The sequence below is a fragment of the Coregonus clupeaformis genome, chromosome 29 (genome assembly GCF_020615455.1).
Source record: "Coregonus clupeaformis isolate EN_2021a chromosome 29, ASM2061545v1, whole genome shotgun sequence".
Classification (NCBI taxonomy): Eukaryota; Metazoa; Chordata; class Actinopteri; order Salmoniformes; family Salmonidae; genus Coregonus; species Coregonus clupeaformis.
Window position 1 is genome coordinate 35,842,906 of NC_059220.1, and position 23,064 is coordinate 35,865,969.

At 45.9% G+C, this 23,064-nt stretch overlaps 3 protein-coding genes across 3 annotated transcripts; all 3 read right to left on the minus strand.

Annotated features, from left to right (window-relative positions):
- Positions 1-2,518: 2,518 nt before the first annotated feature.
- mab21l3 (mab-21-like 3) lies at positions 2,519-6,274 on the minus strand. The gene is made up of 8 exons (XM_041883392.2): positions 5,878-6,274; positions 5,652-5,792; positions 5,483-5,554; positions 5,209-5,400; positions 3,974-4,073; positions 3,491-3,672; positions 3,213-3,407; positions 2,519-3,037 (listed from the first exon to the last, which is right to left on the minus strand). Exons 1-8 carry the CDS (start codon positions 5,923-5,925, stop codon positions 2,804-2,806), a joined length of 1,164 nt encoding a protein of 387 aa, XP_041739326.1. The 5' UTR covers positions 5,926-6,274; the 3' UTR covers positions 2,519-2,803.
- Positions 6,275-6,509: 235 nt separating this feature from the next.
- On the minus strand, positions 6,510-14,241 carry LOC123482226 (serine/arginine repetitive matrix protein 2-like). Its single transcript, XM_045209173.1, has 4 exons — positions 11,653-14,241; positions 7,949-8,610; positions 7,531-7,638; positions 6,510-7,430 (listed from the first exon to the last, which is right to left on the minus strand). The coding sequence occupies exons 1-4, from the start codon at positions 14,006-14,008 to the stop codon at positions 7,428-7,430; spliced, it is 3,129 nt and encodes a 1,042-aa protein (XP_045065108.1). The 5' UTR covers positions 14,009-14,241; the 3' UTR covers positions 6,510-7,427.
- A 2-nt stretch (positions 14,242-14,243) lies between these two features.
- LOC121571738 (peptidyl-prolyl cis-trans isomerase CYP95) lies at positions 14,244-17,585 on the minus strand (the record flags this gene model as incomplete). Its single annotated transcript, XM_041883393.2, has 5 exons — positions 17,483-17,585; positions 16,713-16,821; positions 15,909-16,116; positions 15,293-15,369; positions 14,244-15,190 (listed from the first exon to the last, which is right to left on the minus strand). Coding segments are annotated over exons 2-5 (1,260 nt in total), but the record flags the coding sequence as incomplete, so codon positions are not given.
- Positions 17,586-23,064: the final 5,479 nt, after the last annotated feature.

Genomic DNA, 23,064 nt, shown 5'->3' on the forward strand with positions numbered 1-23,064 from the left:
ATGAAGGTACTCTGGTCAGATGAGACTAAAATTGACCTTTTTGGCCATCAAGGAAAACGTTATGTCTGGCGCAAACCCAACACCTCTCATCATCCCGAGAACACCATCCCCACAGTATAGAATGGTGGTGCCAGCATCATGCTGTGGGATGTTTTTCATTGGCAGGGACTGGGAAACTGGTCAGAATTGAAGGAATGATGGATGGCGCTAAATACAGGGAAATTCTTGAGGGAAACCTGTTTCAGTCTTCCAGAGATTTGAGACTGAGACTGAGGTTCACCTTCCAGCAGGACAATGACCCTAAGCATACTGCTAAAGCAACACTTGAGTGGTTTAAGGGGAAACATTTAAATGTATTGGAATGGCCTAGTCAAAGCCCAGACCTCAATCCAATTGAGAATCTGTGGTATGACTTAAAGATTGCCGTACACCAGTGGAACCCATCCAACTTGAAGGAGCTGGAGCAGTTTTGCCTTGAAGAATGGGCAGCTGTAATTGCTGCAAAAGGTGGCTCTACAAAGTATTGACTTTGGGGGGTGAATAGTTATGCACGCTCAAGTTTTTGTTTTTTTTGTCTTATTTCTTGTTTGTTTCACAAACCCCTCAAAAATCCATTTTAATTCCAGGTTGTAAGGCAACAAAATAGGAAAAATGCCAAGGGGGGTGAATACTTTCGCAAGCCACTGTATGTGGTAGTGGAGTATGGGCCTGAGGGCACACACTTAGTGTGTTGTGAATTCTGTAATGTTGAGACTAATTTACTTGGCGTTACCTTAGATTGTAAACTGTCATGGTCAAAACATGTAGATTCAATGGTTGTGAAGATGGGGAGAGGTCTGTCCGTAATAAAGAGATGCTCTGCTTTTTTGACACCACACTCCAAAAAGTCCTGCAGGCTCTAGTTTAGTCTTATCTTGATTATTGTCCAGTCGTGTGGTCGAGTACTGCAAGGAAAGACCTAGTTAAGCTGCAGCTGGCCCAGAACAGAGCGGCACGTCTTGCTCTTCATTGTAATCAGAGGGCTGATATAAATACTATGCATGCCAGTCTCTCTTGGCTAAGAGTTGAGGAGAGACTGACTGCATCACTTCTTCTTTTTATAAGAAACATGAATGTGTTGAAAATCCCACATTGTTTGCATAGTCAACTTACACACAGCTCTGACACACACACTTACCCCACCAGACATGCCACCAGGGGTCTTTTCAGTCCCCAAATCCCGAACAAATTCAAGAAAGTGTACAGTATATATAGTACCATTATTGCATGGAACTCTGTTCAATCTCATATTGCTCAAATGAACAACAAACCTGGTTTCAAAAAACAGATAAAGCAACACCTCACAACGCCTCCCCCCAATTTGACTTAGATAGTTTGTGTGTATGTATTGATATGTAGGTTACGTGTGCCTTTAAAAAAATGTATAATAATTGATGTAGTTCTGTCCTTGAGCTGTTCTTGTCTATTAATGTTCTGTATTTTGTCATGTTTTGTGTGGACCCCAGGAAGAGTAGCTGCTGCTTTTGCAACATGTAATGGGAATCCTAATAAAATACAAAATATGTTGGCCAAGCCTTATTAGCGTAAAATAAATATGCTGTAGGCTATGCAGAGCCGTGGTCGGGTCCATTCGGGTCGATCAGCTGTAGTTACATAGACCCGAGAACCGATGACAATCAAACAGGACCGGACCCGGACCCGAGGGAAAAGTTAGAATGTTGGACAAGGTCCCGCTCAAGTCCCAGTTATTCGGGTGGACCCGTAAAGACCTCTACTCTGCAGTCATTCTGTCAGTGTGTTTAGGAACATTCATCACGTCAACTGGCAGCTACAGACACATTTATTTTCCTCCACAAGTTACCTCCATCCTCTCAGGAAAACAAAACAAAAACTGGATATGCATACATCAGCCCAATACATTACAGTGCATGAGGGTAAATTTATAAATCCACAAATCCCTAAAACAGGTACCTAGGAGGACAGTGCAGCCCTTGCCATTCAGTCAGATACTGTATGCCTTCCAAAATAAAGCATGCATCAGGTGTCTGCTGTGAGTAGGGTTGCAAAGCTACCGGTAATTTACCAAAGTTACCAGAACTTTGTAATTGTGTTAATTAACAGTTAATCTCTGGTATCTTTTTTTTTTATATGATAAGGCCACACAGAGGGCCAGCGATAATTAGACACCTGTGATAATCTGAAGTAACCTAAAAAGGCCACTAGATGTCATGCGATAGAATCCCCCCCAAAAACGTAAAAGTTACCCAAATTCTGGTAGTTTACTGGTAAACGTAAAAAGTTACCAGTAATAAACCCTCCCTTTGCAACCCTACCTGTGAAGCACTGTGAAGTCTAGCTCCCTCCTGTGGTCTTTTTAGACACACACAAACACACACAGGGAGTGGAGCGATGCTGCCCTCTGCTGGATCATAAACGTAGAGGCAGTTGTTCTAAATGTGTTTTATGGAAATAACCTATAACCCGTTTTAACCACAATTTCAACAGAAGCAACAATGTATGCAATATAATAAACAACTTTATTTAGGTACAGAATAAAAAACACTTGTTCATTACCTGATGCAAAATGCTTTGCTATGCTGTGAATCAGAATCATCTTTATTCACCATAGACATTTTCATGTACAGGAATTTGACTCAGTAAAATCGTACTGCTACAAATGTTTTGGTATGCTGTGCCCTACAGAACACAACCTTGTATTGGTTTTATGTTTGCGACATTAGGATAGACAAGTATAATAGTAATAAAAGCATCACGCTAGAAGAGTAGTGTTAATAATCAGTGTTTAGTGGACATAGAGGCTGGGGTTGGCTATAAAGTCATTGATCTTCTGGGCTGTGTGGTCTAACTCTGTGGTGTTACTGTACTTCAGCAGGTTGTAGGAGCGGACAAAGTAGTGTCTCAGGTAGCGTTGGCTCACACACTTCAACAGCTTCCTGGCTACACGCAGCACACACTCCTTTATACAGTGCCAGTCACGCCCACATGGAAACTTCTCACAGCACCAGAACAACAGAGTCTGCAGAGGGAGAGAGGGGGGGACAGAGAGACACAGAGAGAGATGACTATGTACACCACAAATATATAATATAACTTCTGAACATCTGAAAGGGTGAGAGTTGATTGGTTAACTGAGGCTGTATGATGAGGAGGGGGCAGTCCTTTGGCAGAGACGCTGTGTTGTGATTGGGTACCTGCAGGTGGAAGGCTGTGATGACAGGCTTGGTGCCGGGACACCAGGCGTCCTCCTTCAGCTGTCTGACAACACGGTAACACTTCCTACGGCAACCACCGTCCTCGTCAACGCCCACTAGCAACGCCTGCTCCGCCCGAGAGAACGACAACAGCCAGTGGTAGTTAGACGTTGCCATGAGGTTAAACCCAAACGACTGGAGAGAGGGAGAGATAGAGAGAAAGTAAGTTAGGGTGTAGAATGTTATAGGGGTTAGAAAGCATGATTCCCAGCTGAGACCTTGATGCAGCGAGCTCTCTCTGTGGTTGGCCAGCGCTGCAGAAGGCGGGGCCAGCGGGCCTTCTTCGGCCAATAGTTGATCAGCTCCACTGTGGGAACAAGTTCTGCCTCCATCACACCCTCCGCCGTCTCTATGGCAACACGCACTACAGAACCCACAGACTCCAAGATGCTGACCTTACCTGCGCGCACACACACACACACACACACAGGATCAGGTTAGAATGTGTGCGTGTGCACTTTTGCTACGAGGGAAGCCTTTGACCTCAGTGTCCGTGTGGCCTGGTCAGTATATAGATTTTACTCTGGCCCAACACCTATCATTAACACTGTGGCCAGTGTGTGTGTGTGTGTGAGTGTATGTTGCTTGTGGCGGTAGAGGTATTCGATGTGACTGAAAGCTTTTCCAGTGTGTGGGAGGTCTGATCAGTCTAATGCCCGGCCTGCCCTGCCCCATTCCGTCCCGTCCCGCCACACACTCACCACTGAAGCTGCATGTCAGTATGGCGGTCTCTAGTTGTTCTCTGAAGAGACTGACCACCTTGGCCGGTACAATGTCTCCCTCCACACACACTTTGGCATCCTGTAAAACAGTGGTCACCAACCTTAGAGTGAAGATCACTTTCTCAGTCAAAAAGCAAACTGAGATCTACTGCTCAGATTTTAAACAAGCCTATGCAACATTAACCTAATAAAAAGTTTGGTAGGAATGAGGTTTGTGCAGTAGGCCTAATACATCATCACAGCATATTGGCATATGCTTGGCCTGCCAATATTGATCTTCTCAGACCATATTATATTTCAAAACTCGAGCTTTGATAAGAAAATAGATCAGTTGGTATATCACTTGCGAGGAACAACTGAGCATAAATTGAAATAATTTGCTTTTTTATATGACTGGACTGATTGTACCTGCATCTGATGGTCAGTCTCAGCAGAGAGAGGGAGGGAGAGAGCAGCAGAGGGTCCGCCTCTCAAGGTCCATGCTCTTTCCTTTCCTCTAGTGAGACTGACCAGAGAAAGGGGAACACCGTCTTCCACCTGATTGGGAAACTCGAGTCGCACCGCATCTGCCTCATGCACAAATTCATGTTGTTCCTATGACCAGAACATATGAAAAATTCCTCGATATTAAAATAGACATGACGAACTGCTAATTATAAAAATGCAGCACATTCGATACACTCGGCTACTCATTCATTGCAGCTGCAGTGCGAGAGGAAGTAGGGAGAAGCAGGTTTTATGTTTTGTAAAAGTGTTGAATAAAAACTTAAACATTAACTCACTCATAAAAACAGCAGCTCTTTGATGTGTTCTTCGACAGTCTCTCTCTGGTCATAGATTTAAAAGTTACAAAATCTCACGTAGGCTAGTATCAAACTTTGCTGTGAGGTCGTCAGGTAGGCGGGGTTTGTCCCTTCAGACAAATGAAATGGTTCAAAATGGGAACACTTGCCTACCCACTGCGCAGGGCTTCTGAATCAAGTGCATCTACCACCAACCGCGCAAGACAAATAATTGTATTTAAAAAGGAGTGCAAGCCTTTGTCGTTGGCTTTTCTACAGAAATGTTTGGTGATCGACTAGGAATACCTTGAAGATCGACTAGTGACCACTGCTGTAAAAGACATACACACACACACACAAAATATTGCATTATTTAAGAATATTTAGAACATTTAACTGGCTAACTATTTGCACTGCTCTATGACGTCCCACCTGCCAGTCCTGGGCGGGGCTTGTGAAGCTATCCAGCTCCAGCCATTGGTGGAGTTTCTCTGGCTCGCGGACAGGAGTGGGGAGAATGGAGCCAGTCAGAGAATAGTATCTCCACTGACGAGTCACATGCTCATGATATCCAATCAACCCCCTCACCGGAACACTCACCAAAACCAGGCTGGGAGTCAGGACCTACACACAAATGCACATACAACCATCAGATCCCTCACAGACACACACAGAATATTAATACACCGAGCACAGTGGGCCTTACCTGGATGGCTGGGTTGAAGGAACATCTGCCTCTCAGGAGGGCTGCCCATTTAGACACCATGGCAGGCTGGTCCTGTACACACACACACTGAGCTGGGATCCCATAATTCTGTAGATTGACAGACATACTGAATACCCATCTGTGTAAGAAATGAAAGTCGTTGTGTTACCTTGAGGTTCTCGTTGTTGACTCCAGCGTGGGCGATGGACTGGAAGCGTCCGTCTTTCTTGCTGACCTCATCGGTCAGATCTCTGACCACCATCAGAACCTCCTCAACACGCCTGCCGACTGTACGGTGCCGCAGGTCCACCTAACACACAACCACAATTCCACACATACATGATAATCAACACGATAACCACGACACACACTACGTAGCAGCATATGATCCTCACTTGATTCAGTAGGTAGTGGTCCAGCCCTTCCTCAGAAAAGTCTGGCATTTTCTCTCTTTCTACTTTTCAACTGAAACCAGTTCAGCTCTGATCTCTCCACCAGAACTCAGCGGATAGACTAAGGAGTGTGTGACCCCTTTTCCTAGCACTATGGTCAGGCTGTCAAAAACATTCCACCATCGATCTCCCATCATTGATTTCCGATGCTAAAGAGCTCCCATGAGCCTTTGGGCCACCATGGTCCAAACAACATGATCATAGCTGGCACAGCTCTGAACGTGCAGTCTGAAAAGCCCAAATAAGGGACAGTAACAATCAACTGTGGGATCTTTAGGACCCAGCAAAGTGCCAGGCAGCAGGAGCTCCAGTGCCTCAGGACCCATTAGCAGTAGATCCCTGGCTGAGGTCAATAGGGTTCTGTCCATGTGGAATGAATGGGAGAGAGGTTAAACTTAGTCACACGGCTCATAGCTAGTCATATAGCTGTAAGAGGCCAGAGAGAAGTCTCACCTGGTGTCCCAGGTCTGATCCAGTCTCTGATTAGAATGAAATAATATACATCATCAGTACTTCTATTAAGAATCTGAAAAAACGGGACATTAACGGCTCCTACATAAAGAACACAAGACAGGTAATTTTCTGGTTTCCTTTAATAATCGTCAATACATTATGTACAAAGCCAGCCAAATAATATCCTACTGACCAAGGAAATCCTAAAATGTATTTTAAGTCATTAAAATAGCTAAAGATTACATTAGGAATTTAACAGAAAAACACCAGAGAAATACTAGAAGTGACAAAACATTAAGAGTGGATCCTCCAAAGCCCTGATCAGTTTGTCTTCTCAATGGAGACACCTGGTCGGTCTGCCCGTCACTACAGACACAGCTGACCATCATATTACTGAAATCTGTGTGTGCGAGCGCCGAGGGCAGTCCTAGCAGTTCACTCAATTACAGGTTAAAATGTCACTAAAGGAACCGTGAGCTGGTAATTTAATCACTGAACACAAAAAATAAACAGAAAAGTTTAACATTAGAAAGGGTCGACAAAACTTTGAAAGTGTGTTCCTTCTTTCATTTATCTTCAGTCATTGTCCAGAGCTCTGTCTGACCAACGTGTAGAAGCTAGGAGTAACCACACTGTACACTCCAATCTGTCATCACTAGCATCCATAGCCTCAAAGTCATAATTATGGCTAAACCCCACCCATTTATACAATTGATCTTCGTAAAATGTTAACTGAAACCTATTCCTAACCTTAACCACACTGCTAACCTTATGCCTAACCCTAAATGAAGACCAAAAAGCTAATTCTTGTAGCCAATTTTGACTTTGTAGCTGTGGAATCTGACTGTGGCTTTGGAAGCTAGTGGAAACCCAGACAGCTAGAGCACTGATGCTGGGGGAGGGAATGATTGTCCAGGGAAAAGGGGCTGGCAGTATCTGATACTGTTCCTTCTCTGTAACCACAACAACCCGCACTTCAGTCCGCCGGTGATGTTTCTATGGGGAGCCTCTCGCCTCATGTGATGCGCCCCAAATAGAAGTTACTGCAGAAGAGAGAAAAGTCAAAGTTACAATGTCATCACTGTACTCTTCATCATGCCACGAATGTGTGTGAATGTTAGGATGAAGGTTGTGAGTTCTTACACTGAGGAAGCTCTTGCCGCGAGGCTTCCTGTCCTCATCCTCGTCATCAGACACGTGTGGCTTCGCTATGGCCATCTCCTCTTTACTCGCTGCGATCATCTTACATTTCTAAACACATATACACACACATAGATTGATTTTTAAAACATACACAAATCATTGTAAAGTGAACAGTCAGAGTAATACAAGAGAACGCCCCAAACAACACAGTAGTCTTGTATTTCTAACCTCAAATACACAACTACATAAAACAAAGACTAGGTGTCTGAGCTAAAGTTTGATGCTTGCTGTAATCCATATGGGGAGTCTACAGTTTGATGCTTGCAGGAATCCATATGGGGGGGGTCTACATCCACAATGCATTAAGTAGATCTTTGTTATTACATACATTGCAAGTGAAGTCTCTTGTATTTCTTACCTCAGTGAGCTCCTTGATGCTGTAGATGTTGGCCTGCTGAGTCACCTTCCTCTTCACCTCCTCTATGTGGTCCAGGTTGAGGGGGGGAAGGGTTGTTTGGGGAGCCTGGCTAGGAGGGGGCTTGTTGGTGATGGTGGGGAGGGGGGCCATCTGGGGCTTGTTGGTGATGGTGGGGAGGGGGGCCATCTGGGGCATGTTTGACATCTGGGCCATGTTGGTGAGGGCTGCAGTCATGGTGGCAGCTGTCATACTGGCCATGGCAGCACTCATGGCCATATTGGACATATTGCCCATATTGGACATATTAATATTGGACATATTAATATTGGGCATATTCATATTGGGCATATGCATGTTCATGTTGGGCATGTTCATGTTGGGCATGTTCATGTTGGGCATGTTCATGTTGGGCATGTGCATGTTGGGCATGTGCATGTTGGGCATGTGCATGTTGTGCATGTTGGGCATATTGGGCATGCCCATGCCGGGCATGTTGAGAGGCAACGGCAGGGGAAGAGGCAGATTCAGGGGAGTTGGGGCTGGGTTGGGCAGGGGCAGCTGGAGGATGGCCTTGGGTCTCAGACTCTCTGGGATGGGCACACCTGCTTTAGCACACATGGCTGCTGCATTGGCCTTCGCTATCTCCAGGAGCTGGTCTTTGTCTGTGAATAGAGAAAGGAGAGAGGAAAGAGAAAGGAGGGAACAGACATCTGTCAACAGTGGAATTTCGGACGACATCCTCACACCTAATCTGTTCTAAGGTGCCTAGAACAGCCACCATTAAACTGAGGGTACTAAACAATAACAGTACATTGGATATTATACCCAGGGTTGGGTAGTAACTGATTACATGTAACTTGGATTACGTAATCTGATTACAAAAATGAAGTAACTAATCAATTCGGATTAATTTTGAAAAGCGTGTAATCGGATTACAGTTACATTCTTAAAAAAGAGCTGATTACTTTTGGGATTATGTCATCTAATATCAAGAGGAAAATTTGATAAAACTGTCATCATCGCTGTCATTTAGCACAACATCAAGACTTCTCACATGCTCTCAGAGATTCTATTGATCGCCCATCAAGGGTGGATGGCTTCCTTTTTGATTGAATTAATAGATAAGGCTTCCAAAACATTTACAACTGGCCCACTGGTCAATCACACAGTCATCTGGACCAGAGTTTCCCAAAATCGGTCCTGGGGCACCCCCTGGGTGCACATTTTGGTTTTTGCTCTAGCACTACACACAGCTGAACCAAATAACCAACTCATCATCAAGCTTTGATTATTTCAATCAGCTGTGTAGTGCTAGGGCAAAAACCTGGACTAGAGTTCCTGATTGCTGCTTTGAAACAGTGCAGTTTCACTCTCTCCCTCGTGAAATGCTTTCTGATTGCACAATATAAAAAAATGTAGGTCTAATCGAGGGGAAAACACAGTATTGACAGCACCGTTGTTAATGTTGAAGAGAAAAGGGTCCCAGATTTCTAGTCTGAATTGTATTTAATATTGAACAAAGGGCACTCACGCCGGCCATTCAAGGTGGGTGCCTAGATCTATGCATTAAATGTACTGTTATACAGCCCCTTCAGAAAGTATTTACAACTCGACTTTTTCCACAAAGTGGGATTTAAATGGATTTAATTGTCTTTTTTTTTTGTCATCAATCTACACAAAATACGCTGTAATTTCAGTGGAAGAAAAATTATAACATTTGTAAAAAATAAATGTATGAAAAATAAAACACTAATATATCTTGATTAGATAAGCATTCAACCTCCAGAGTCAATACATGTTAGAATCACCTTTGGCAGCGATTATAGTTGTGAGTCTTTCTGGGTAAATGTAAGAGTTTTGTACATCTGGACTGTAAAAAATGTGCACATTCTTTTTTAAATTCTTCAAGCTTTGGTTGGTTGTTGATCATTGCTAGACAGCCCTTTTCAAGTCTTGCCATAGATTTTCAAGCCAGAACTGTAACTAGGCCACTCAGGAACATTCAATGTCGCCTTGGTGAGCAACTCCAGTGTAGATTTGGCCTTGTGTTTTAGGTTATTGTCCTGCTGAAAGGTGAATTTGTCTCCCAGTGTCTGTTGGAAAGCAGACTGAACCAGGGTTTCCCTCTAGAATTTGCCTGTGCGTAGCTCTATTCCATTCCTTTTTATCCAAAACAGCGTCCTAGTCCTTGCCAATGACAAGCATAACCAGAACATGATGCAGCCACCACCATGCGTGAAAATATGAAGAGTGATACTCAGTGATGTGTTGGATTTGCCTCAAACATAACGCTTTGTAATCAGGACAAAGGTAATTTCTTTGCCACATTTTTTGCAGTTTTACTTTAGTGCCTTATCGCAAACTGGATACATGTTTTGGAATATTTTTATTCTGTAAAGCCTTCTTTTCACTCTGTCATTTAAGTTAGTATTGTGGAGTAACTACCATGTTGTTATTCCATCCTCTGTTCTACCACAGCCATTAAACTCTAACTGTTTTAAAGTCACCATTGGCCTCACTGACCACGTTTACATGCGCACCAATATCCTGTTATTATTCGGGATATTCAAGTATTCTGTTTTTGAGTTGACGCATATAAAAACGTCATTTCCCGTTTACATTTACATGTGTCATTTAGCAGACACTCTACTTTATAAGACGACGATCGAAACTGAAATGTTTTATATGGAGCCCTGTGACTATGCTCTTACACATAAAATAGAACATGTGAATTATAGGTTTTTTAAGCTATGCTCCCACACTAGTTCCCATTTGGAAATACTCATGTTACTAAATGAAAAAATGCTATATTAGATTTAACTTTTAACTTTTTTAAATATGTCTTGGTGTTTAGGGCCCTATTAAATCTGCGTTGTGGAAAACACGGACGGAATCCAGACATTAAAATGCATTGAACTTAGTAGGAAATCAACTAAATGTATTGAACTTATTCTAAAATTCATTTATTTGCCCAAGTTAATCATAAGACATTAACAAAATGTATCAGTGATTCGTATTATCCTGCAACTTTCTGAAATGGCACAGGAATGCACGTCTGTGTGTGTTGTGTGATGCGTGCATGTGTAGTCTACACTTTGTGTTGCCGTTAGCGATAATGCTAATGATAACAGTCTACTGGTAAATGGAAAGGCTTTCCCAAAAACCTTCTCAATTAAAATGTTAACTACAAAGTAGCCTATGCCTACCTGGCAGAATGATATGATTATTTGCATAAATCGAGTTATCATTTATTTAGCCAACTCTGCAATCACATGAGCACTACAGAAACACTGCTAACCAAACAATTGTCTCTGGCTGGTGCACTTGCATTAAAGGATAACTACACCCACAATGAAAACATTTCTAAAAAATGTCCCAGACCTCAAAAGTGGTCCCCTGATGTGGTTTAAGCATTGTTGTGGACTTAGAACATCCAATTTAGATTTTTTGTCTTTTACAAAATAAGTGTGATTTTGAGAGCAAAAACCTGAAAAAATGTAAACTTGGAAAAGCTAAACGAATACCAATTTTATAGGGCCCTAGGTGTTAGAAGTGAAAGTAATCCAAATGTAAATCGATTATGTTACTAATTTTGAGTAATCCAAATTATTACTTAATTTTTCATGCAACTAATTGGTAACGGATTACATGTTTCAATTAATCCACACAATACTGATTATACCATAGGTGTAGTGTAGTCTTACCCAGCTCAGTGAGACGAGGAGGGGTCTTGCTGGCACTGCGGCGGCCTCGAGATGTGGAACGGCGCTTGCGGAGGATGAGGATTGGCGAGTGGCTTGGTTCCCGTTTCCATCGGTCGCGTCGGTCAAACGAGCGATTCCGCATGACGGGCCGGCGCCGCCGCGACCCGGAGCGGGACCTTCTCCTCCGGCCTGGAGAACGAGACTTGGAGCGTTTGCTCCTGTCTGCTGACTTGGACCTCTTCCTTCTTGCCGGAGAGCGGGACTTTGAGCGCTTGGTCCTGGTTCTGGACTTGGAACGTGACTTCCTGCGCCGTGCCGGTGACTTAGAGCGTGATCTCCTGCGCCGGGCAGGACTTCTGGACTTAGACCTCTTCTTCCGTCTGGCAGGCGGGGAGACAGACTTCCTTTTTCTGGCTGGGGACTTGGAACGTCTCCTTCTGGAGGCAGACTTGGACTGAGAGGGAGAGATGGACTTGGACCGGGAGCGCCTCCGTGAGGGAGAGGTGGACATCTTCCTGCCGGCAGGTGATCGGGACTTCCTGGTAGGAGACGCTGACGTTGAGGACTGCCGTTGTTTTGGGGATGTCTTCTTAATGGGAGATTTAGAAGGTGAGGACCTGGAGCGGCGATCAGCAGGAACGGTCTCTGGTGAAACAGACCTGGAGGTAGCATGCTCATCTGGCTCTTCTTCAGAGGAGCTTGTTGGGCTTCTTTCCCCCTTTGGCTCTTCTGCTGCTGAGTCATGGTCTTCAGATGGAATCTCAGAGCTGCTCTCTTCAGCCTGCCCAGCCACTGGCTTGCCCTGTGTGGTAGATTTGGAGGCAGCAGCCAAAGCGAGGGGCTTCCAGGGCTCTGCTGCAGCTGCTGCTACAGCTTCCGCAACAGGCTTAGTAGACGCTTCATTATTCACAGTCGTGTCTGTAGTATGCTTGTCAGCCATTTTCGGAGACTTTATGTCCTTGGCAGTAGACCTGGATCTTGAGCGTTCTGGGGATACGCTCTCAGATTGCCTGTCGCTTGAGACAGACTTGGATTTGTCACTGATGGGCGATTTTGACATTGAACGCTTGTTTCTTTTCTGGGATTTGGATTTAGGAGTATGAGACTTGGACCGGTTACGTGGCGATAGTGATCGTGATGTTGATGGTTTACTGAGTCCTGGGGATCTGGACTTTGTCCTGCTCTGCTTCGGTGATCTAGAACGTATTTTCTTAACTGGTGACCTGGATATCCTGTGGCTCCTGGAGCGGGACTTGTTGTCCTTGCCCCGTGGGGATTTGGACCGTGAGCCTTTCCTGTTCCTCTTCAGGATCACGACGGAGCGGGAGCGAGTCCGCCTGCCTCTCCTGACCGGAGACCGGGACCGTCGTGTCCTTGGGGGGGACCTCTTCCTGCGAGACAGGGAGCTGCTCTGGGAACGCCGGCCTCTCCTCAGCGACCGGGAGCGATGGAGCCGTCTAGATCTAGAGCGTGAGCGGCAAGTCGGCCTCACAGGAGAGCGGGACCACGGACGTCTACCACGACGAGGAGGAGGGGTTCTGGTCCTCGACCTCCTGACAGAGCCACGTGGCCTGGACTCAGACCGCCGCCCTCGTCTGGGAGACGGAGACGGTTTGCGTCCTCTCCTAGGGGACAGAGGAGACGGTTTGCGTCCTCTCCTAGGGGACAGAGGAGATGACTTGCGTCCTCTCCTAGGGGACAGAGGAGATGACTTGCGTCCTCTCCTAGGGGACAGAGGAGATGACTTGCGTCCTCTCCTAGGGGACAGAGGAGATGACTTGCGTCCTCTCCTAGGGGACAGAGGAGAGGACTTGCGTCCTCTCCTAGGGGACAGAGGAGAGGACTTGCGTCCTCTCCTAGGGGACAGAGGAGATGACTTGCGTCCTCTCCTAGGGGACAGAGGAGATGACTTGCGTCCTCTCCTAGGGGACAGAGACGGGGACGACTTGCGTCCTCTCCTAGGGGACAGAGACGGGGACAACTTGCGTCCTCTCCTAGGGGACAGAGACGGGGACAACTTGCGTCCTCTCCTAGGGGACAGAGAAGGGGACAACTTTCGTCCTCTCCTAGGGGACAGAGAAGGGGACAACTTGCGTCCTCTTCTAGGGGACAGAGAAGGGGACAACTTGCGTCCTCTTCTAGGGGACAAAGGAGACAACTTGCGTCCTCTTCTAGGGGACAAAGGAGACAACTTGCGTCCTCTTCTAGGGGACAAAGGAGACAACTTGCGTCCTCTTCTAGGGGACAAAGGAGACAATTTGCGTCTTCTTCTAGGGGACACAGAAGGAGACTTGCATCCTCTCCAAGGGGACAAAGGAGACTTGTGTCCTCTCCTGGGGGACAGAGAAGGAGACATACGTCGTCTCTTAGGGGACAGAGAAGGGGAATTATGTCCTCTCTTAGGGGACTTGCATCCTCTCTTGGGAGATAGAGAAGGGGACTTCCGTCCCCTCTTGGGGGACAGAGAAGGAGACTTGCGTCCTCTTCTGGGGGACAGAGAAGGAGACTTGCGTCCTCTTCTGGGGGACAGAGAAGGAGACTTGCGTCCTCTTCTGGGGGACAGAGAAGGAGACTTGCGTCCTCTTCTGGGGGGACAGAGAAGGAGACTTGCGTCCTCTTCTGGGGGACAGAGAAGGAGACTTGCGTCCTCTTCTGGGGGACAGAGAAGGAGACTTGCGTCCTCTTCTGGGGGACAGAGAAGGAGACTTGCGTCCTCTTCTGGGGGACAGAGAAGGAGACTTGCGTCCTCTTCTAGGGGACAGAGAAGGGGACTTGCATCCTCTCCTAGGGGACAAAGGAGATTTACGTCTTGTCCTTTTGGGGGACTTGGACTGCTTCCTCTTGGGAGTCATGCTTTTTGAGCCGGATCGAGACCTGCCCCTGCCAGACACAGGCTGACCAGACAATCGCGTGGGGCTTTGTGAACGACTGCGGCTTGATCTGGACTGCTTGGGGCTTGGTGAACGACTAAGACTTGATCTAGCGGTTTTAGTGTCTGTCAGCGACCGTGACCTTGACCTGGAGGGAGCCTGGTTCTTCACCTTTGACCTCTGCCCTGCGTTGGTTTCCTCCTTCTGGCCATCCTGCTTGGGGATGATGTCAGGAAGTTCCTGGGTGTGGCTGAAGCTCCCCTCGCTCCGTGGATCTTCTGCCTTTATGACAGAGACGGTTTGGTCCTCCCTGTTAGCAGGGGGCGCCTTCTCTTCTGCCTTCCCTCCTTCATCCACAGACTCATCATCTGAGGGTTGACACATCATTTTCAGAGATTCCTCTTTTTGGGCCAGAGTTTTGCATAGGGAGGGCACTCTCTCCACTTGCCTGGCCTTAGACGGCATGGGAACAGCCTGCACTACCATGCCAGCTGGCTTCCCCTCAGACTCAGAATCTGTCCCTGACATAGATTCGCTCTCTGATAGGGAGTGTGAAGAAGAGTTCTTCTCCTGCTTTTCTTCCCCTTTTCTCCTCCTTTTTCTCTTCTTTTTCCCAGCATGTCTTTTGTGTTTTCTGGCTTTAGCGTCACCTTCTACCTCAGGTTTATCTGTGTGGACAGGTACACAAGCATCAGTAACAAATCACTTCGCATCTGTTCCGTTTCCTACACCCTAACCACTACACCCCACCCCAGAGCCACACCCCTTACCTGTGATCAAGTCCTTTGTTGCCTCCTCTTTCGTGTCTGCTCCTGCATCAGAGGCCACTGGGCCAGCACTCCTCAAGCTAAAAACAGCAGCAAATATATTGATTATAGCAGCAAATATAATGAATACTATATTCACAATTGCCCAAACGGTATAGAGCCAAACAAACAAGAGCCTGTTGGCTGAACATTTCTGCTGCTTTATCTCCTAAATTCCAGTGTGGAAACCATCTAGAGGTGACCAAGCAACACCCTGTTCTGTCTATTCAGTACATACAAACGTAATAGAACATTCAATTGAACGGAAACGGTGCTGTACTGAACGTCAGTTAAAAAATGGGGAGGGGTTGGGTTGTGGCATCAAAATGCACCTCTTCCCTATAAATACATCAGTCATTGCTTCAAGCCACACCCACCGAACGGAGCAAACATACCACAGAGTCTGTTCAAGAAGTTTTGGGGAAATGTGTTGTTCAGTACAAGCCATTCCGCAACATAGCAAACGTTCAAGCGAACTGAACGCACCCCTGGTCTGGTTGTAATGGGCGGAATCTAGCAGAGTTATGGTTCTCATGGGACGAGTCAAACAATGTTCTGGTTCTAATGGGAGGAGCCTCACCCTGCTCTGGTTCTGATTGGCGGCTTTTCTACGTCGGACTCTGGGGCCGACTCTGAGCTGGTCTCTCGCTCTCCCTTGCCACGTTTCTTCTTCTTCTTCTTGCTCTTGTGTTTTTTGTGCTTCTTGTTCTTCTTCTGCGGCGTCACACTTCCTTCCTTTGCAGACGTTTCCTCCAGAGTGTGCTCTCGCTCTACTGCCTCGTCCCCGCCTGCACAGATTAATCAATCACATTACTCATTTAAAGATTAGCCAACCACATTCTTTAGTCACAGATTAACCAATCACATTTCTTTGTTATGCTAGATTCGGAGTATGGGGAGTTCTCATCAGCAACGTGTGACATCAATTCTTAACGAAAGGGTGGCCAGGAAGAGGAATGGCAACCTCTGGTGTGTGTGTCGTTGGCATATCATGATCTAGCCAATCCAGTATGAACCTCCAGCGGCATAGCTATAGCTAGTTTATGTTTGAGGTCGAGCCGATGGTCTATTTAAAGCACGGTAAAAAGTATGCTGGTGAAATTGATAAGAATATCCCCAAAAATATTTTATCCACAAAAAGAGGGCTTAATATCTTTCTGAATATTTCCTTGTTTTTCAGAGTTCCACCAGCAACCAATAACAGGAGTTTATAAGTCGCTGGTACCTTCCAAATGATAATTAAGGAAGTATCAACAAGTAAAGGTCGGTTGAACATTTATTGGTCCATGAATTTCCCATAATTTCCCAAATGTAGGTATAACCCTATGTGAGAATAACCATCCTTCACATTACAGGGATGTTTCTGCAAATCATGATCACAAACCTGGCTGAGTGTCAACTGCACACTCCATTTTATCAGCTCTGTTGGGGTGAGTGATGGCCTAAAAACCGCTGGCCCTGGCACAGTCCACCGTTCACTTGGCCCCCTGTCACTATTTGGAAAAACAGAGCAGTTACTCCAGGGCACTCAACAAGTTGTTTCAGAATGTCAAGACAATACAGATTAATTACATTAACTACTAACGACGTTAACGTTAAACAAACAGCCATGAGTGTCCACAGGGTTACACTAAGTCTACGAACACAACAAAAATAAAAACACACTCTCTGCAGCAGCATTACATAACCAATGACCCACTTACAGAGACAGGCAACAGTTTTGTAATCGTCCATCTCAACTGGCAATAACACTTGATAGATAACCAGGCAGATCACTGGCTACGAATTAGCTTAGCTAACTACATAGCAACCAAAGTAGCTAAGTAACGTCACCTCGCTAGTGCTACCTAGTTAACTTCATATAGCTTGCGTAGCTCGCTAATGATCACTAGTTATCAACGAGGGTGCAACAAGTTAGCTAGCTTTAGCTTAACTACTTGTAATACTTGTGTGAAAATTAAAATGCTAGCTAGCCACTTCAGGTTAGCTAACAAAGACACGCCGTAATCAGCACACGGCCTCACTCGACTAACGTTAGCCAGCTTGCTAGCAGTCGGTAGATTATTTGTCTCGACTCGTCGCAAAAATATATATATATATATCTGTAGACAACCGATTGTTGTTGTACAACACACATTTACACCGTTTTCTTACCTAGCTATGTCTCCAATTCCTCGAATTTAAATGGTTAGATACTCCAGGAAAGCCTGCTGAATGGCAGTCGCCATCTTCCTAGGACGCCATGACAGTTTGGGGGACCCAGTAATCCCAGAATGCCCTGCTGGGCGGCAATTGCGAGCGGAAATTATCTCCATGGAAACTCAAAGGTGACAAGCCCTCTGCATTAACCATAAAAATCATACATTTGGGGCCATAGAAATGTCAACTTTACCTAAACACTTTAGCTGAGACAAGTAGTAAGGTTTTTTTTCTCCACAACCCCAAGGGTTAACGTTAGTGCTATCACATATCCTTGGGACGTTCCTACCCTAAACCCTTGATTCAACCCTTACCTAACTCCAACCTTAACCCTTATGTAACCATTTTACATTTAAACTTCAATTGGGTAGGGATGTCCCAAGGATCTCTGATAGCAAGGACCCAGCTTGTAGTCCTAAAAAACGGAAATAATTGAGTTTTGGGATAAACGCTGAATAAAAGCTCTGAGGTTAATTTAGATTTAGGAGATCTTATACGGTTTGATCAATGAGATAATATCAGTCAGTTAACATGACCTTTATGAATTATGAAGCCTTAATGTGCTTTTTTAAATTACATAAATGCTTCAAATTTCACATAAGGTGACGTTAGCTGATTAAGCTTATTTTCTGCGTTTATCGAAAAACCCTACAAAATATCCATTCCTTTCCCCATATAGGCTTTGTCCAACGAACCAGTTAGTGCCTACAAAAAGATGCCATTACTGTTGCTTTCTATTGCATTGGGGCAGGGGGCAGAGTAAAAAGCTACGCAGCAGGTCGTGCTATACAGTCCCCCTCAAAAAGGAAATATTTGGTTAGTAGAGTAGAGACCCTACTGAGTATTCCACCCCACTTTGGCTGGGAAAGAAAGTACGTTTTTTTTCTCGACAGCAACGTTCATTGGGGGCAATGGAGGGGGCTGGGTAAAAAGCCAGCAGCAGGCGGTGCAACACAGCCCTCCTAAAAACAAAACATACAGTGCCTTCAGAAAGTATTCACACCCCTTGAATTTTTCCACATGTTGTTGTGCTACAGCCTGAATTTAAAATAGATTACATTGAGTTTTTTTCCACTGGCCTACACACAATACCACATAATGTCAAAGTGGAATAAGGTTTTTAGAATGTTTTACAAATTGATAAAAAATGCAAAGCTGAAATGTCTTGAGTCAATAAGTATTCAACCCCTTCCTTATGGTAAGCCTAAAGAAGTTCAGGAGTAAAAATTCCCATAATAAGTTGCATGGACTCAATAATAGTGTTTAACATGATTTTTGAATGACTACCTCATCTCCATACCCCACACATATAATTATCTGTAAGGTCCCTCAGTCAAGCAGTACATTTCAAACACAGATTCAATCACACAGACCAGGAATGTTTTCTAATGCCTCGCAAAGAAGGGCACCTATTGGTAGATGGGTAAACATTTAAAAAGCACACATTGAATATCCCTTTGAGCATGGTGAAGTTATTAATTACACTTTGAAAGGTGTATAAATACACCCAGTCACTACAAAGATACAGGCGAAACTGCTCAGGGATTTCACCATGAGGCCAATGGTGACTAAAACAGTTACAGAGTAAATGGCCATGATATGAGAAAACTGAGGATGGATCAACAACATTGTAGTTACTCCACAATACTATCCTAATTGACAGAGTGAAAAGAAGGACACCTGAACACAATACAAATATTCCAAAACATGCATCCTGTTTGCAACAAGGCACTAAAGTAATACTGCAAAAAATGTGTCCTGAATACATTTACATTTACATTTTAGTCATTTAGCAGACGCTCTTATCCAGAGCGACTTACAGTTAGTGAGTGCATACATATTTTCATACTGGCCCCCCTGGCCTCCCGTGGGAAATGAACCCACAACCCTGGCGTTGCAAGCGCCATGCTCTACCAACTGAGCTACACAGGGCCAAAGTGATACAGTGAAGGAAAAAAGTATTTGATCCCCTGCTGATTTTGTAAGTTTGCCCACTGACAAAGAAGTTATCAGTCTATAATTTTAATGGTAGATTTATTTGAACAGTGAGAGACAGAATAACAACAAAAACATCCAGAAAAACGCATGTCAAAAATGTTATAAATTGATTTGCATTTTAATGAGGGAAATAAGTATTTGACCCCCTCTCAATCAGAAAGATTTCTGGCTCCCAGGTGTCTTTTATACAGGTAACTGAGCTGAGATTAGGAGCACACTTTTAAAGGGAGTGCTCCTAATCTCAGTTTGTTACCTGTATAAAAGACACCTGTCCACAGAAGCAATCAATCAATCAGATTCCAAACTCTCCACCATGGCCAAGACCAAAGAGCTCTCCAAGGATGTCAGCGACAAGATTGTAGACCTACACAAGGCTGGAATGGGCTACAAGACCATCGCCAAGCAGCTTGGTGAGAAGGTGACAACAGTTGGTGCGATTATTCGCAAATGGAAGAAACACAAAATAACTGTCAATCTCCCTCGGCCTGGGACTCCATGCAAGATCTCACCTCGTGGAGTTGCAATGATCATGAGAACGGTGAGGAATCAGCCCAGAACTACACGGGAGGATCTTGTCAATGATCTCAAGGCAACTGGGACCATAGTCACCAAGAAAACAATTGGTAACACACTACGTCGTGAAGGACTGAAATCCTGCAGTGCCCGCAAGGTCCCCCTGCTCAAGAAAGCACATATACAGGGCCGTCTGAAGTTTGCCAATGAACATCTGAATGATTCAGAGGAGAACTGGGTGAAAGTGTTGTGGTCAGATGAGACCAAAATCGAGCTCTTTGGCATCAACTCAACTCGCCGTGTTTGGAGGAGGAGGAATGCTGCCTATGACCCCAAGAACACCATCCCCAACGTCAAACATGGAGGTGGAAACATTATGCTTTGGGGGTGTTTTTCTGCTAAGGGGACAGGACAATTTCACCGCATCAAAGGGACGATGGACGGGGCCATGTACCGTCAAATCTTGAGTGAGAGCCTCCTTCCCTCAGCCAGGGCATTGAAAATGGGTCGTGGATGGGTATTCCAGCATGACAATGACGCAAAACACACAGCCAAGGCAACAAAGGAGTGGCTCAAGAAGAAGCACATTAAGGTCCTGGAGCGGCCTAGCCAGTCTCCAGACCTTAATCCCATAGAAAATCTGTGGAGGGAGCTGAAGGTTCGAGTTGCCAAACGTCAGCCTCGAAACCTTAATGACTTGAAGAAGATCTGCAAAGAGGAGTGGGACAAAATCCCTCCTGAGGTGTGTGCAAACCTGGTGGCCAACTACAAGAAACGTCTGACCTCTGTGATTGCCAACAAGGGTTTTGCCACCAAGTACTAAGTCATGTTTTGCCGAGGGGTCAAATACTAATTTCCCTCATTAAAATGCAAATCAATATATAACATGCCGGTTCCGCATGCCGAAACCAGTCGTCCACCACAGGAGCTTCGGTCTGGCTCGGATGCCACGGTGCCAGAACCGGCTGATACCCTAAGACACATTGAAAGGGAGTTAGGTTAGTGGAGGAGTGGCGGAGAGAGTTCTGGGCATATTCGGCCCATGGCAAGAACACTGACCACTCCCCCGGCCGGTCCTGGCAGTAGGACCGTAGGAACCTACCCACATCCTGATTCACCCGTTCCACCTGTCCATTAGACTCGGGCTGAAACCCAGAGGTCAGGCTGACCGAGACCCCCAGACGTTCCATGAACGCCTTCCAGACCCTGGATGTAAACTGGGGACCCCGGTCAGACACTATGTCCTCTGGCACCCTGTAGTGCCGGAAGACGTGAGTAAACAGGGCTTCCACAGTTTGCAGGGCCGTGGGGAGACCAGGCAGAGGAAGGAGGCTGCAGGCTTTAGAAAAGTGGTCCACAACGACCAGGATGGTGGTGTTACCCTGAGAGAGAGGAAGATCAGTGAGAAAGTCAATTGACAAGTGGGACCATGGCCGTTGTGGAACTGGTAAGGGATGTAACTTACCCGCTGGGAGGTGCCTAGGTGCCTTCCTCTGGGCGCACACCTAGGTGCCTTACTCGTGGAGCTATATCGTATTTTGTATCGCCGGGATAGTCACCCGTGTGCCTTGTTTAATCCAGTGTGCCGTATTACCCCACTGGAATGTTTTATGCATTGCTGCGTACCTCTGTGTTACGGAATAAACCATTTATTCTGTGATTTACCCGCCTGCGCCTGACTCCGTCCAAATCACCCGCCACAGAATCACACACCTGCATCATAGAGTCAGCAGGAAACAGGAATATGCCTGGAGTCGTGGAGCGGGTTCCAACACTTCCTGTGCAACCTGCAGGAGGACATCCGAAGGGAGCTAGCCTGCAGGGATACAACGTTGACTTTCAACCAGCCTTTCAACCAGCTGGTGGACATGGCCATCCGGTTGGACAACCTGCTGGCTTCCAGAGGACATCCTGGAAGGGGCCTTCCCGTTTCGGAACTGCAACCCGGATTACGTTCCGATGGAGCTGGGTGGTGCAGTGATCCGGGAGAACGGAGGACGACAGATCCAGTGTCACTCTTGTGGCAAGAGAGGACATTCTGCTGCACGCTGTCGTCAGAGTTTTTCTGGGTCTAAAGGCGGCAGGCAGGGCACTCTCGCGTCACCCCAGGTAGCGCAAACCCACACTCGTTCAGAGCCATCTGCTGCGCACTTCACCATACACGTCAACTTCCCTGAGCACACGGTAGTTCCCCAGTGTAAGGTGCTGGTCGATTCAGGCGCAGCTGGGAACTTTATGGACAGGACTTTAGCTAATAGGTTATGAATCACATTGGTTCCCCAACCCATTCCATTGCCCATCAAAGCACTTGACAGTCGACCATTAGGGTCAGGTTTTGTTAGGAGGGTTACCGCACCAGTCACAATGATTATGCAGGAGACCCATAGGGAGCAAATCGCTTTTTATATTATTGAGTCCCCTGATTTCCCTGTGGTGTTGGGTCTTCCCTGGCTTGCACTACACGACCCCAACTTTTCAGAGGGTTCTCATGGGGTGGTCGCCAGAGTGTCAGGGTAGGTGTCTAGCTGTTTCCGTTGGTGCAACCACGGTGGAAAGTACAGACACTACCTCCACAGTGCGCATTCCCCCCGAATACCTCGACTTGGCGCACGCGTTTTCCAAAACACAGGCGACCAAATTACCACCTCATCGGGCAGGAGATTGCGCGATAAACCTCCGGTTAGACGCTGTGCCTCCCAGGAGTCATGTCTATCCCCTGTCGCAGGCTGAAACGGAGGCTATGGAGACATACGTCTCCGAGTCCCTGCGCCAGGGGTTCATACGTCCCTCCACTTCGCCCGCCTCTTCGAGTTTATTTTTCGTGAAGAAGGAAGACGGAGGTCTGCGCCCTTGCATTGATTACCGGGCACTTAATCAAACAACCATTAGTGAGGGGTTACAGTGCAGTTACAGTTTGGACTTAAATCTACTTGAAAATCTATGGCAAGACCTGAAAATGGTTGTCTAGCAGTGATCAACAACCAATTTGACAGAGCTTGAAGTATTTTGAAAAGAATAATGGGCAA